General features: G+C 36.4%; 1 protein-coding gene across 5 annotated transcripts in view; it reads left to right on the top strand.

The window, feature by feature from the left end:
• Positions 1-15,725, top strand: part of PCGF5 (polycomb group ring finger 5) — a 113,906-nt gene extending 98,181 nt beyond the window's left edge. For 4 of the 5 annotated variants that reach the window (XM_025880612.2, XM_073904454.1, XM_073904455.1 and 1 more), the window contains 2 exons: positions 4,014-4,073; positions 10,014-15,725. In XM_025880612.2, the coding sequence (XP_025736397.1) occupies positions 4,014-4,073; positions 10,014-10,061 (108 nt within the window). In that variant the 3' untranslated portion in view covers positions 10,062-15,725. The remainder of the gene's footprint in view (positions 1-4,013; positions 4,074-10,013) is intronic. The other variant, XM_025880614.2, reaches the window with a different exon arrangement.
• The last annotated feature ends 261 nt before the right edge of the window (positions 15,726-15,986 follow it).

Here is a 15,986-nt window from a genome sequence, read left to right as displayed (position 1 = left end):
TTTTACTTGTTTCTACTACTTTTTTACACTAAACATTTTGATCTACCTGGCATTTGTTTACTTACATACCCATACCTACAATGAGACTAAGACTCTTTTCTAAGACTTTCTTTGCCAAAAATGTAATTTGTTGAATAAGCCATACTTTATCTCAGTGTTTTGTCACCATTATGTGTGCATATGTACCTATACGTGTGTGTACACACATGTACACCTGTAGACACCGAGATAGGGACACACATATATGTACACACATGTTCCTGGATATTCTGGTTTGTTCTTCTGCATAGGTCTTATCCCTGCACCACATTACACAGTATATATAGATTTTATAAAAATTTGATCATATACCACTCTAGTTCAAAACCCCTCAGTTGTCCATTTTCTTTGGGCTAAGTCTGAATAAAGTTCAAACTAACTTATAAGGCAAATAGGCCTTCTAGGTTGCTTTATATATATGTATATATAAATATATTCATATTTGTTACAGCTAATAAGCTCATTATTCTTTTAAAATGGTGTTGGCTGATTTTACCCATTTATTCAGATGAACTTGAGAATGGGATTGTGATTGGCATTGGAATATATTTTTAGGTTGATTTGGCTGAAATTGGCATCTTTACAGTTTTTTTAGTCTACTCAGTGCCATGGGGGTGGGGGTGTTCTCATATGTTCCAGGCTCTGCTAGGTCTGAGTCAGCCCTGTGCTATCTTCCCTCCTGCCTCTGCCCCCGGGGTCTTCTGCCTCAGGCAAGGCCACACTGTGTCCCCATCACCTCCTTACCTGTCCGAGGTCTGGACCCCTATGAAGAATCTTGGACAAGTCTGTTGGGCCTCCGTTTCTCCAGAGCAGCGGCACATCTCCCTGAGCCACACAGCATCTGTGCCTCTTTCCTCTGCTCTCTGCTGGGTCAGTTTCACTGAAGGCTCAGCCTGTTTCCTGTAGTCCTTGCACTTTCTGGATTTTATCTTTAGGAATCAAACATCTGGTTAAACTTAGCTAACTCTTAGAGATTTTTCATTTCATAATAATATTGCTGCCTAAAGATGTACTCAAGATTGGTGTTCATCTTTTGTCTATTAATGGGAGAAAATGTACCTTTTCCTAAAACCAGTGCTTCTTAAACTTTAATGTGAATAGAAATCACCTGGGGATCTTGGTAAAAAACAAAGTTTGACTCAGTAGGTCTGGGGTGGGGCCCAAGATTCTGCATTTCTAACAAGTTCCCAGGGAATGCCAGTGCATCTAATCTTTGGACCATCTTTTGAGTAATAGGATTTTAGGAAACATGATCCATGACCACTGGCTTACCCTGTGGCTTTGGCTTCCACATCTGTAAATTGAAGGTGTAGAATTACAGAATTAGATCTCAATCTGGAAGGGACTTAGTTATCTAAACCAATCAATAATACATGATCCTGTTTATAAGGTCCATGCAGTGTTCATCACATTTTTGAAACAAACATGAATGGAATCACATGTACTGTTCCTGCAACTTCTTTTTCTCATTTGATGATATGTCACATGGAGAATCAACAAACTTGATATAATTCTTTGTAACCAGTTGATAGTATTCCATTTATGTGGCTGCAGCATAATCTGATTAACACACTCCTTTTGGTGGAAATTTAGACTTTTTCAGGTTTTTTAACATTACAAGCAATGCTAGATTCCAGTACATATGTCCTTTTGCACATGTGCAAGCATATTCATTGGCTAGATTCCAGATGTGGATTTACAACAGAGTATGCATGTTTTAAATTTTGATAGATACAAATTACCCTCTTAATAGATTTTAGCAGTGTATAAGTCTACCAGTAATATATGAGAGTGCCCATTTTCTGATATCTTCACCAACACTGCACATTATCAATTTTGTATTTCTTCTGTGAAGTCTGTTTTCATATCCATTGCCTTGCTGCTGTTTTTCCATTGTGATGTTTGTCTTTTTCTTACTAACTTCTAGGAGCTCTTTATGTATTCTGGATTCTATAATCTTTGGTTATATATGTTGTAGCTATTTCCTCCCAGTTGTGTTCTGCTTCCTAGTTTGTTTTTTAAGATTTTTTATTTGTTTGGGAGAGAGAGCGTGCACGCGGGCGCTTTGTTGGGCACACGCATGAGTGGGGGGAGGGGCAGAGGGAGAAGCAGACTCCCCGCTGAGCAGGGAGCCCCACTCAGGGCCTGATTCCAGGGCCCCAAGATCATGACCTGAGCTGAAGGCAGATGCTTAACCAACTGAGCCACCCAGGCACCCTTCTACTTCCTAGTTTTGACCTTTTTTTAATCCTTAAAATTTGGGTGTAATTATACATGTCTTTGAAGTTTTTTAGTAAGAATGAAATGTTATAAAGTACCTAGCAGAATGCCTGACATAGTAAATGTTAGTTTCTGAATAGCTTATGTATGTTACATTTTGTTATTATTGTAATTCTCACCTAACTTCCTCTCATCCCTGGAGCTTACTGTTAGTAGTTTCGCATTTGGCCTCAGCTTGCATCACGAACTCACCATGTTCTTCCTGCTCACCTTTTCTCGGGGACATTGAATACTAACATTCAGTACAGCCCCTCCTTCCCAGATGATCCTGGTTGGTTTTGTCTCTTCTAACAACTGCCTGCCAGGACATACCTGAAGTTTCTGCACCACATTTGTCTTGCTTTATCTGCATTATGAAGCAATTTTAGGAAAAACAAACATCCTTCTTGAGTGATAAAGAGATTAATAGGAAAAGATAATCACTTAGTGAAATAGTGTCTTTCACCTTAACTCTTCACTCTTAAATGCTGTTTGGGACTTGGCATTGTTTAGGACTTGCAAAGTCTGATAGGCCAGAGCGTGGTGACTCTTCAGAGAGAAAAGGGAAGGTTACTAAGGATAGCAGTGCTGGGCATGTCTTAACAGCATGTTGATGAGCCCTGTACAGAAAGTCAGGGACTCACTCCTGGAAAAAACTGCTAGTCTTTTGGGGAAATGGACTATAATTTCTGAAATTTTATTTAAAAGGCTAGCAATACGTTTGTTTTAATCATTTCTTCCCTTAATATTCTTTCAAAGTATACCTTTTAAAAAGCTGCTTGCTCTAGGATGTTAGGTTTATCCTGGCTAATTTACACCTTTTATGTATTTTTTCCCATTTTGAAGAAGCATGCAGTGTTGAATTCATATATACATAATTTTAAAGTATATATTTCATTGTTTATAATCATATTACAATTAAAATAATGTTCATGTTTAATAAGTAGCTCAACATTGAAAAATCAAGATTTGGGAATGATTTTTTTCTTTAATATGAATGGTTAAACTGTTAAAACTTAGTGGGTTTACAGCTGAATCTACTCAGTAGTTTAAAATGTGTTCATTCATTGATTTACTCATGAAACATTTTTTTGAGAAGCTGCTTTGTGCCATTTCTGGGCCTTCGTTATTAAGACTGTACATATGAATAAGATAAAGACTCAAGGAGTTCATATTCTCATGCTATTAAAATAGATGGAGACTAAAAATCTAATCTGAGCAATATGAAGAACCTCATCTAAAACAGAAAACGGACCCCTTACATGTTGGGGCAAAGTGCATACCCCTTTCAGAGCTTTGAGGTCCTTACACAGTGTTCCCTTCATGGGTAGTAGAAGGGCAAGCTAAGCGAGATTAATCACTGGCAGGGGTGGAAGAAAGAGGGTACCCCTCCTGGATTGAAGAGGTGAGGGTTTTCCCAGGAATTACTATCCAAAGAAGAGATGGAAAGGATAGCCACGATTTTGGTAAATATTTGCAGGATATTAACAAAACTGATATTTAGATACTAAAGTTGTCTCAGGCTACATTTTACCAGTCACTAAGTTATTAAAATCTTTAAAAGAAAAAAAAAAAAACCAACTACCATAGTTTGGAAAGTGTTTACTTAAAATTATCATGTTGACTCATGTTTGACGTTAAAATAGTTTAAATCAGTTTTAAATATGTATCCAGTTGTGGATGCCTCTTATCTGATGAGTTCATCTCCTCCGCAGTTTCGGTGTCTGAACTGCTCAGCTTCGCAAGTCTGCTCTCAGGATGGCCCTTTGTATCAGGTAAGAGGCACTCACGACTGTACATATGCCCCTCCTGACGCCTGCCAAGGTGGTGATTGCTTTCATCCCAAATCCGAGTTTCCAAGACCTGCAACTTTGCAAAACCAATATTTATCTGAGCTACAAAACTTCATTTTTCAATTTATGTCCCAGAGTTTCCCATTATTTTGGTTCTCTTGCATTTATCTATTTAATTTCACTGAATTAAAAATGAAATTATAAATGTTAAGGCCATTATTTAGGAGTCAGATATTTTTAATAATTCCTAGTTTCAGCCCTTGAGAAATCTGCTCCATATTGGATCTCTGCTCCATACTCAGCACTTCCTTGCGTAAGTTTTTGTGTGGTTTTTTTTTTTTTTTAATCCATCAGTCACCCACAAGTGAAAGATAAAATGCCAGATTAGGGGAAGCTCTGTTAGGGCAACAGCCCAATGGAACTGTCAGCTTGCTGACTAGGCCCCGCCCTGAGTGCTCTACTTGGGTTGACTCTTTTAATGCAGAAATGAGAGTAGACTAATTTTAAAATGCACTGAGAAAACTTTCCTCTGATCCATTTTCCAGCTACCTAATAAAAGTACATTTTAATTGGGATGATAAATTGTAGTGATGCTTCTGCCTTGAACTATAACTCATACATACATGGTTTTTTGCTTTCACTCTTGGCACTGGTGTCTGTTTCCTTAGAAATAAAGATGTTCATAAACTCTGATCTAAAATATTGGAGAACAATTGGAGTAAGATCAGATTTTTTAAAATTCTCACAAATTCCTTTTTCTTTCTTCAACACTTCATTATGGATTTTAGTCCTGTCACAGAGTTGAACTTATAATTAATAGTAAATTCAGCTAGAAATTTTCAGGGAAAAAGTTATCACTTTATTTCAAGAAAACATCATGTATGTAGCTTTATACTATTTAATTTTTAAATTTAAAAAAATTTTAAATTCCACAAAATGGACAGTTTTCCAGGAAACTACCAGTGGACCAAAATTTACCCGTGAAGAAGGAAAATGTAAATCACCAAGTCATGAAAGAAAATAATAATTAGGAATTACTTCCTCAAAGGATACCCAAATAGTTTTATGGTCATGTTCTCTCAAACTTTCAAGCAATACATTATTCCCATTCTAAATTGTTTTAAATTATTGAAAAAGGTGAAATTCTTCCAAATTCATTTTACAAAAGTAACATAATCATGATACCAAAAACTGACAACCTCCAACTATAAAACGAGTATCAGTCTCATTTTGAATACAAATACAAAGATGATAAATACACTAAAATCATATACTAAAAGAACAATAAGCCAAGACCAAATAGTATTTTTATCAGAAATGCAAGAATGGCTTAATATTGGGGGAGGGAAGTAATACATATTATATAGTAGAAACATCTTTTATGCACAGAAACACACAAAGTCAAATCAAAACCATCAGTAGATACTGAAAAGCATTTGATAAAATTCATTAAGTCCCAATTTTTCCTGCCAACTTATTTTGAAAATTTTCCAAAAAAAAAAAAAAAAAGCTGAAATAATATAAAGGAATATCCTTTACTTTTGCTTAGATTTTTACCAGTTAACATTTTGCTACATTTTCTGCCCCCTTGTCCCTTCTCTTCCCTTCTCCTTATCTTATTAATCTCTTTATATTGTTTCTTTGTGAAACCATTTGAAAGTAAATTGCAAGTATCAAAAACAGTTGGCCACTAAATATTTCAGCATTTCAAAGACTTCCTCATAAGTAACCAAAATACCACATCACACACAAGAAATTTAAATAGTATATGAGATACTATAGAGATGTCCTTTCTCCCCATAAATAAATTACAGAGTTTGGTGTAGTTCCAGGCACACTTTTACCAGATTCTTATTTAACTTAACAGAATCAGTCATTCTAAAGTTCATCAGGAAGTATAAACCAGTGCTTCTGGTCAGTCACATTTTTCAGTGAGTAATCAGGGTGCACGTGCACTGCAACATGCTAAAATGTATCTTAAAGCTGAAGTAATTAAAAGAGGTACTGACTTAAACACAGACATATGAATAAAAAGAATAGATCAGGAACAGACTGTCTAGTATGTATGAATCTATAAAGAGTATTTCAAGTTAGTGGAAGAAAAAATGATTCATTTAGCAAATACCGATTGAGCACTTAACTATACACTGGGCACTCTTTTAGGCGCTGGGGACACAGAAGTAAAAATGAGCAAAATTCTTTCTCATAGAGCTTATGCTCTTAAGATAGTGACAGATGAAAAATAAATTTGTAGTGTTAAAAGAAAAAGTAAATAGAATATTTTAGATAAGAGAGCCAAGGGAAGGCTTCTTTGAGGTGGTGATTCTTGATCAAAAGGAAGTGGGAGAACTAGCCCTGTGTGTATCTGGGGTAGGGTGCTTCAGAAGAAGGGAACACGGGAAATATCCGGAGGAGGGGTTATGTCTGGTTGCTTGAGGGTTGCAAGAAGGCCAGTGAGGCAACACTAGAGACAGTAGTGGGCGGTTCGCAGGGGTGATCAGTGAGCTCAGAGTATAGACGCTGGGGGATAGCGTGTGATCTAGTCCGTTTGTTTCCAATAAATTTTACTGCGACTTTTGGTGGTAGGGATGGAAATTAGTCCATACCCCATGTTACAGGAGACTGTCATGGCGTAAAGTGGTAAATATTAAAATTGATACCATCAGAGATGAAGAAGAAAGATAGTTGAATAATCTCAGAGTGGGGATGGCCTTTCTCACTGTACATGTAAGAGGAAACAAAGACAAACCAAGTTGACTGTTAATATTGAAAAGTACATGGCAAAAATACCATAACTGAGGAAATATTTGCAATATATGACAGTAAGGTTTAATATCCTTAATACATGAAGAATTCATACAAATCTGTAAGAGAGTTCATCTTTCCTTAGAAAAATGAACAAAAAAAATGAACAAAAGACATGCTTAGGAAAGTCACAAAAGGAAATAAAACTAATTATCATACAAAAATGGTTAATTTCTTTAGAAGAAATAAAATACTATTTTATGCTTATTAAATTGCCATATTAGGAGGGAAGAAAGGCTAGTACTCATTATTGATGAGGCCATTGAGGAATGAGCACTCATATTTCTTTTGGAAATATAAAAAGAGAGAGTAACTTTCTTGAAGCCCAGGGTGACAGTATTTTTCAGAAAGCCTTTAAAAATATGTATGCTGTTTGAACTAACAGGTCCACTTCTAGGAACCAGCCCTGATCATTGGGTCAAGATTAATTTATAATCACACACACACACACACACACACACAAAAAAAAGGAATAAACTAAAACATATGACAAAAGATTTATTGATAACTTATAATTCTTTTCTATAAAAGCATTATATTCATCCTTTAAAAATATCACATAGGATATTAAGTAGTGTAGAAATAAGTCATGGAGGGGCACCTGGGTGGCTTCTGCCTTCGGCTCAGGCCCTGATCCCAGGGTCCTGGAATCGAGCCCCGCATCGGGTTCCCTGCTCCGTGGGAAGCCTGTTTCTCCCTCTCCCACTGCCTACCTCTCTGCCTACTTGTTCTCTCTCTCTCTCTCTGTCAAATAAATAAATAAAATCTTAAAAAAAGAAAGAAAGAAGTCATGGAGTTTTTTAATGGAAATTAAAATTTTACATGGACAAAATTATTTTCCAAACAATATGTATAGCATGATTACAGTCTTGAAAAAACATACGTATCTAGATAAAAAGACTAGAAGGATATACACCAAAATAATTATGGTAGTTACCTTTGAATGGTGGTATTTAAATGATTTTGTTTTTTTTCTTGGTGCTTTTCTGTATTTTCCAAATACTTTTATGATAAAGATTTTTTAAGAAAAACAGTACATCAATGAAGGTCAGCATTTTCTAAAGTTATCACATTTGAAGTATATCCTGTGGAAATATCTATTTTTTATTTTAGGACATGATGAGACTGAGGACTAGCAACTCTACAAGTAGGTCCATTCAGGACAGTCACTGAACACTAGGAGGGTGATGTGCCATATTTCATGATAGTACGTGCAGCGCCATTTTACTACAGAAAGCGAACTGAAATACAGATAGAGTTGCCAGCATTTGAAAACATTTCAGTAAGATTAAACTTCATGTGTCATCATAGAACAAACACACATCGTTATTTGGAGAAAACAAAACCAACTGGTTTTCAGCCAAAACCAGAAGATCCTGACCACTGACAAGCCATTTTACTTCCCGCTCTGCCTTCATCCCAGTAGAAATCGGTGATGGATTCTTCTATATATTATGAAGGGATTCTAGAACTAGTGACTTAATTATGTGCCGAAAGTAAGCAGATTCAGCAGTTCAGAATGGAGGCCACAGCTAGGAAGACAGCTGTGACAAGGGGCAAACTGCCACTTGGGCCAGGGAGAATGGGAAGTAATGAAGTTAGGGTAGGATGTCTGGGCAGCAGTCTCCACGTCTGGCTGAGCTTCAGAAAACCCAGGGAGTTTTTTCTATAAAATGCAGATTCCTGTGCCACTCCCAGACACTCTCATTCAGAAGGAATAAAGTTTAAATAAAAACAAGCAAAATTTAAACCAAAATACATTTAGACCATGGAAATCTTTTTTTTTTTTTTTATAAAGACTTTATTTGAGAGAGAAAGAGCACAAGAGGGGGTAGGGTCAGAGGGAGAAGCAAACTCCCCACTGAGCAGGGACCCCGATGTGGGACTCGATCCCGAGACTCCAGGATCATGATCTGAGCCGAAGGCAGACGCTTAACCGACTGAAGCCACCCAGGTGCCCTAGACCATGGAAATCTTGACAGACTGTGACTACTCCAGCCCTCAGGACTGGTGGTGGCATCACCTTACATCCTCAGCTGGAAAGGGCAAGACCTAGAAATTTTCATTCCCATCCTCCAGTCCTATCCTGAGCTAAATGGGAAAAGACTCCAACGACAAGTCTCATATATAACAGCTATGATGAGTACAGAAATGGTCGTATCATCTCTCTCACCGGTATGAAAAAGTACACCATTTTCTGTCCTGGAGTTGTCCGTTCACCGACAACGGAGATGAAGGGGAACCATCAGTCACAGTCCACTTTCTTGGTTTCATAAAAGTTGCTCCTCGGAATTTCATTTAAAAGGGAATCTGCAGCTTTCAGAAAAGGAAAACCGTTGGTTCTCCAGACCTTTCTGACTCTGTGGTGTTTAGGTTCTAAATGATCCAATCAAACCTCGGAGGAAACAGATACAGAGGTGGCCGTGTGGCACATGCCTCCCGTGCGCAGGAAGGACAGGCTACCTGTTCCAGAGTCAGAGCAACCAGGGACCACCCGAACCTTTCAGTTAGAGAAGATTCCACTCTGAATAGGTAGTCGTATCAACGAACTATTGAGAGGAGGTAGCAACCTAAATGTTCCATGTAACAGCTACTTGTTTTTCAGGTTTTTTTAAGGACCATTGAAGTTTAAATGTTAAAAAGAAAAAGGTGTCAAACTTTTAAAAAAATGTGAGTTGTGAAAACTACCCCAGTTTCATTGATTCATAGCAAGAGGTCGGTTACCTTGTGAGTCAGTGGGCGGTCACAGACAGTGGCTCTGGATGGAATCCAGCCCCACAAGGTTAACAATTGATGGAATGAATGCCTTGATCCAGAGCCCAAAGCCTTCAGTCCTCCCCTGGCCCTGCCGCTCCCTACGTGTTCCATTAGTAACGTTCACCTACCCAGCCAGTGTGACATCAGTGAGCCTTTGAACTTGACCTTTGTTACATAGTACAGAAAACCTGATTCTGAAAAAATGGCAATTTAAAAATAATTTTAATAACTAGTCTTAATTGTCATAATCACTGGTACCAGGAAATATTGTAAAGTATAACCCTGCATTCTAAAAATCTTTTATAATCTTTATTATTTTCATATAAACACAGTCTTATTCATCATGTTTTTATTTTATAGTCCTACCCCATGGTATTGCAGTATCGACCAAGAATTGATTTCGGTTAGACCAAGGGGCCTAGATCCCACGGAGATGAATCCTGCACTTTGTTTACTCATCAACTGATCGCACAGTGAACGGTGTGTGGACGAGAGGGACACATCCAGATTTTCAGCATGCAAATAAGGCCATTGTCTGTCTCTAAATTGTCAGTTGCATTTATGTTGTTTCTATTAAGAGTGAACCAAGTGCCATTCTGCTACTGAACCATCCGCATAAGGTATCTGTGCCGTCTCACGGTGTACAAGTCAGGGCTGAAATCAGCCTGCCGCGTATCTTGCTTGCCTGTTCCGAGACTGTTCTGATGTGTGATTACACTCGTACTATGACTCAATCTGTGTGGTGTTGCAGTTTTTACATACTTAATATTTTATTAATTTTTCTTTAGAGTACTGTACAAGAAATAATTATTGTATCCTGAAGTTATTTTGTATGGGAAAGTATTTAGAAGAGTGGTTTTTGGGCCACTGTCCTGTTCTCAGTAAGCTTTTTGTGTGCAAAATAGTTCACTCTTGAGTGTGGAAGTCTTTGGGGGAAGAATTCCAACTATTCTTACCATTAGAGCACATAATAGCTGTAGACATTTTAAGCCCTCCGGCCGTGTAGTCTACCAGTTGCACAAGGAGGTCATCTTAGCCCTCCAGTTGAAACTGTGTGTGACTTCGTGGAGACCTGAAGTTCGATTCACAACCATTCAAGATGTTGACAGCTGGTCACATTTACTCTAACAAAATTAATGCATCAGTAAGGTCAGTCTTTCATAATGCCTTAGGACAAGCAGGTGCTGCTTCACGAAATGTCACTGTGTAGCCCATTTTATGTATGCATCATTATATTGTGGCTCCCATCTAATGAGTACAGTGTCTCTCTTTCTAAGTTGGCCTTAGGTGTGTGTCATTGTGGCATGCAGAGGGTTATGATGATTTTAAATATTAGGATTTTTAGAGCAGATAACCTTAGCTATTTTATGGATTTCAGAAGTCTCAAGGCAATTATCAATTAAAACTGTTAGTTACCTATCACATGTCCAAACCCTATGCGTAAAGTAGAATAAATGCAGCGTAGTAGGTAAATCTGTTAACCAAAATTAATGATTTGAGGATATCTCATTTTAGATCCTGTAGTAATCAGGGGGAAACGGGATTCTGGTTTTATACATAAATTCATTAAGGTCAGAGCTGTGATAATGTCCTTGATTTTGCAGTTTTGTTAAGTCTTCCATTCATTTTGAGATTAGTCTGCAAGTCAAAGAAAGTCTTGTTACCTTAAATTACATGAAGAACTTCATTTTAAACCTTTTAAAATTTACAATTGTTTTCAAAAAACTTCTTCGGAAATTAAGTTTTATTAATTGCTTCAAAATAAACAAGTTAACCTCTGAAACTTAGGAAAAATCTTGAAAGTTAGGAAAACTCTGTTTTAGAAATCTGACACGAGCACAATCTGTGTGTTACACACACAGTTTTTATACTGTATACATTGTAGATGTGATACATTTTCCAGTAAAATGTATCACGGATTAATGCCTTCTGAATCTCAAAATGCTTCTTAGACATAACATTGTACAATTCTAAAAAACACATACAAAATACAACTTAAATCTTGATGCATTTCACAACATAAAAAGTTGAAACTTCATAATTATCTCTTCAGTATGTCTTTGTTTCAAGTTAGAGTGTCATTAAAGTCTTCTATTGTTTTTGTTTTGACTTTTGTGAAAAAGGTTATGGCAATGCTTTCTGAATTTCATTTTGTTAGATCGTGTTTGTGCCTGGAATGACTCACAGGCAGAATTTAAAAGGCAGATTTTTGTTAACTCTTTAAAAATGGTTAGAACAGACCATTATACTCAACCAAAAACAGAATTTACTCTCCACCTACAGAAATTTTTTTGCTGTGCTGTGAAATCCAATTCCCTGACATCCCTAAGAAATTTTAAAATTATGAATCTGTCACATCTTGGTCAGTGATTAAAATAGTGTTTTACGTATGGAAGTTAATTAACTCAAAATGAATTGAGAGTGATTTTAAAAACCACAAATGAGACCTGCATGTTATTTGGGTCCCCAGCCAAAACTTACAGCTTTAAATGAGTTTTGTATACCTGATCTCTTTAAATTTGGCCTGTTGCTGCCTCATCTCATGTAATTTCACTCTTTTCCAAGGAAATATATAGGAAGCAATTATGGGATTGAGAATAGTTTTATATAAAATTGCTTTATTCAATGTTAACATGTTAACATTTTTCCTGAAATGCAATGGAATATGTGCCAAAACATGTGAAAGAAAACCTAACATAAAGAAGAGCATCAGTTACCAGTTAGGAAAAGGTACACATTTTGTGATGGTCCTGAGTAATACAGTGTTACTATTAAGAACCATAGACTTCTTTGACTGCCTCTTTTGGTATATTCAACTATGATTTTCTAAGTACGGGACTACTTTCATGCCTAGCAATACACTAAATATCCCCTAAGTCAGATTGTGGAATTTGCAAGAAAACAGATACAGAAAAAAATATACAGGCAACTTTTGTGGTTAGTTTTATAAGCTTAGGGTGCTAATAAAACTATATAAATAACCTGTAGAAATCATCATCTAATTCTGCAAAATTGGGGAATCAAACTAAATTTTAATCTCTTGTTTCTTAAGCAAAGAACCAAAAGAACTTTACTTCCATAGAAGATTTTGTCATCTGTTTTCTCTGCCTTAGATATCAGAGATGTAAGAGGGTCAAGGAACCTGGGATATAAGGAAGGACTGTGGCCCCTAGATACTTTAGCTGGAGTGATTACATCCATTAATAGAAAAATCAGAATATAACCTTTTCTCTAGATTAACAAAACACTTTTAAGAAGTATAAAAAAATAAACTAAAAGGCTCATTGATGAGGAAATATAAGGTCATTCCCTGCACCTGGGGTGCAGGTACCTTGGGTAGTGTCTTTTACTTTTCTAAAGGTGTATTATTTCTTATTGGAAATATGTCCCATACGAATATGCCACATTTTATAAATGTAATGAGTTTGCTCCACTACATTATACACTCAAATTTAATCTAAATTTAAATGACTCTATAAGGTGGAAAAAAAAGTGTGTTATATAATATTGTGAACTGTTTAGCTTTATTGAAATATTTAAGAGAAAGTGCCTCATTGCTAAAGTGCATTTCTGTTTAGATTTATTGCAAATTTTGGGTTATCTGTACCTGTCTCTTATGAATGGTTTTGTATCTAACTAGGCACTCATAAGTTAGAGTAATCTCTTTTTGAAGGATTTTCATAAGAAATAGAGATCACCAAAGACATTCTACTGTTCATTAATAACCATGGTAAGAGAGACAGTTTTAACACTTTGGAAGTTGGAATCTTTTAGGTTGCAGTTTAATTTTATAGTTAATAACGCAATAACCTTGAGTAACTGCTAAAATATCACCAAAGAAAGGCTTTAAACTGAATTTTTGTGATGAGATCAATCAAATATAGGTTTTTCTTGCAATAATCAGAGCACACTTCCTTTCAAATATGTCCCTTGTTTTTCCAGAACCACCTGATAGGTCTTAGGAAATCATCAAAGGTGAGAAAGAGATCAACACCACAATTGGCTTCCCCCTGGATGCAAGGAGGAGAAATGCATCCTTTGAAAAGAAAACTAAAATGAAGATTTTAAATTCTAATTTGAGAAGCTCTTTAATCCACTTCATGGAGGCCATATAAACTAAAATTATGCTTATTTAGTTCCTGGGTTCTTAATAACATAAGAAATTTTACTAAAGGCAGACTTTGGTATAAGTGCTGACCATGCTTACGTGTATAGAAAAATAATATGTTTTATTGGACTTACATAAGTAAATGCTTTTTCTTGTTTTCAAAAGCAAATTTTTCATAAAGGCCTATTTTAAGTAACTCTTCGTCCTGTTTCTCAGTGATTACTTTATTGTGATTAGAATTTAGCCACACAGCCAAACTTGGCAAAAAGGGTCCCAGATCAAGAGCATTTGCATCAAGTGAATCATTGCCCCCCCCCCCCCCCCCCCCCCGGCTCATTCTCCTTGGGAGCTGACACTGGGGCCACCTTGAAGGTAAAGCTCACATGATAACAGTCTCTCTGATAGGCCACTGGACAAAACCTCCTTGGAGACACTCTGTTACATACTCTGGTTTATCATAAGGAATCTTCCAGCAGCCTAAGCTTTAGACCAGTAAGATGTTGGTTGTAGGAATTGCAAAAATGAATGGGTTTGCCATAACGTAATGTTTTGGATCAGAAACAAAAACATGAAAATGCTCTCAATACTTTAAGAGGTATATCCCTGCACTAAGGAACATAACATGTCTGCCAAATCTGGTCTCTGAAAAATATTAAATGTACTAGAGACTCAGAAACCCCTTTAAAAGCACAAAATAACCAACCAATTCTGGATTTACTTGATATTCCTAGTTCTACATGTAGTATTTTGATGGAAAAACGTCAGATTGAAAGTTCATTAAAACGTACTTAAGTATACTTTACAAGGATTTCATGGTTTTCTTTTTCTTAAAGCAAAGGCATTTTCCCAATAATTTAAAATGATTTTCTTCCTCGTGTAATGTAGTCTTCACAAGTAGTGTGTTTACTCACTATCCTTACTGTATTTGCAAATAGAATTAAAATGCTTGAGCACTTCCTTTTCAGAAAGTTATGAAATTAAACTTTATTTTAAACGCTCATTCCAGTATGTATACTCATTATGCCCCTTTTTCTAAGATTCAATACTGAGACATTGTTCAGAAATGCCTTTTACTTTTAATTCTCTTTAGAGAACCAAGTGAAACAGGTGTTAAAATACCGGGTCTAGTTTTCTTCCATCCTTCAGAGCTTCGTGGAGTAAGAAACTTAGTCTAGAACAAATGAAGATTAAATACTTCCAGGCAACATAGAGATAGTAAACAGATCATCTATCCCTAGACTTCCCCTCAGTCCACTGGAGCAGAAGTTCCACACATTAGAAATGTCATGGGATCAGCCTAACATTTTGGGGGGGTCAGTTTTCTTTTGCTGTATTTTTTAGAATGGGGATGGGGGCCTAAGTGTCCTTACGAAGCTGTGGCCCACGACAAGAGCTTGTGGGAGAGCGCCAGCCTTCTGTGGCGTTCCTGCATCTGGCAACACAACAGCAAGCACCAGTTTTTAATAGAGTAGCCCTCATGTGACAGAACCATCCTAGAATATATTGTACAGTTATGTTGCTAATTTTCCTTTGAAATATAAAATATTTTAAGCTTTTTTTGTCAAAAGTGGTAACATCTTAATACAAATAAAAACCTTTTTGTGGTTGTAAGATTTAGCTTATAAATCATTCAAATTGAAGTGAAAGATTACAGGTCATTGTTAATGACTTAGTCTATTAAGAATATATGTATTTTTGTAAAGGAAAAGCACTTGTAGATATTTAATCAGTACAAGATATATGTCTGTTTTGCAGAAATAAAATGCTGCTTAGAGATTCTCTTTAAATATTTTTTATTTTTGTGCTCAAATGTATTTTCTGTTGATCTATGGAATGTTCTGTACAAAAGCTGTATGGTTGTACTGTTGGGCTAGATTCTTTTGTTTTTTAAAATCTGGACTTAGCCAAGTATATTTGACCATGTTAAAAATAGTATCTTTGTTATTAAATTTTTGATTGCATAATTTATTGTCTGTCATCCTTAATATTAGTTGTAGATTGCAGCCTCTTATTTTCTACTGTAGCAAATTTTATTAAAATCTGATATTTAAGATCATAGATACGCTCTCAAGATTCTTGAGCTGTTTAGTTTTTTGTTTTTTGCTTTTTAAAGATTTTATTTATTTATTTGACAGAGAGAGACACGAGAGAGGGAACACAAGCAGGGGGAGTGGGAGAGGGAGAAGCAGGCTTCCCGCCGAGCAGAGAGCCCGACGCGGGGCTGG

This window comes from Callorhinus ursinus, unplaced genomic scaffold (assembly GCF_003265705.2).
Source record: "Callorhinus ursinus isolate GAN/ISIS: 27379988/994484 unplaced genomic scaffold, GSC_fseal_2.0 scaffold20, whole genome shotgun sequence".
Lineage (NCBI taxonomy): Eukaryota > Metazoa > Chordata > Mammalia > Carnivora > Otariidae > Callorhinus > Callorhinus ursinus.
Note: the sequence above shows the minus strand (reverse complement) of the source record. Positions and strands in the feature narration are given on the sequence as shown.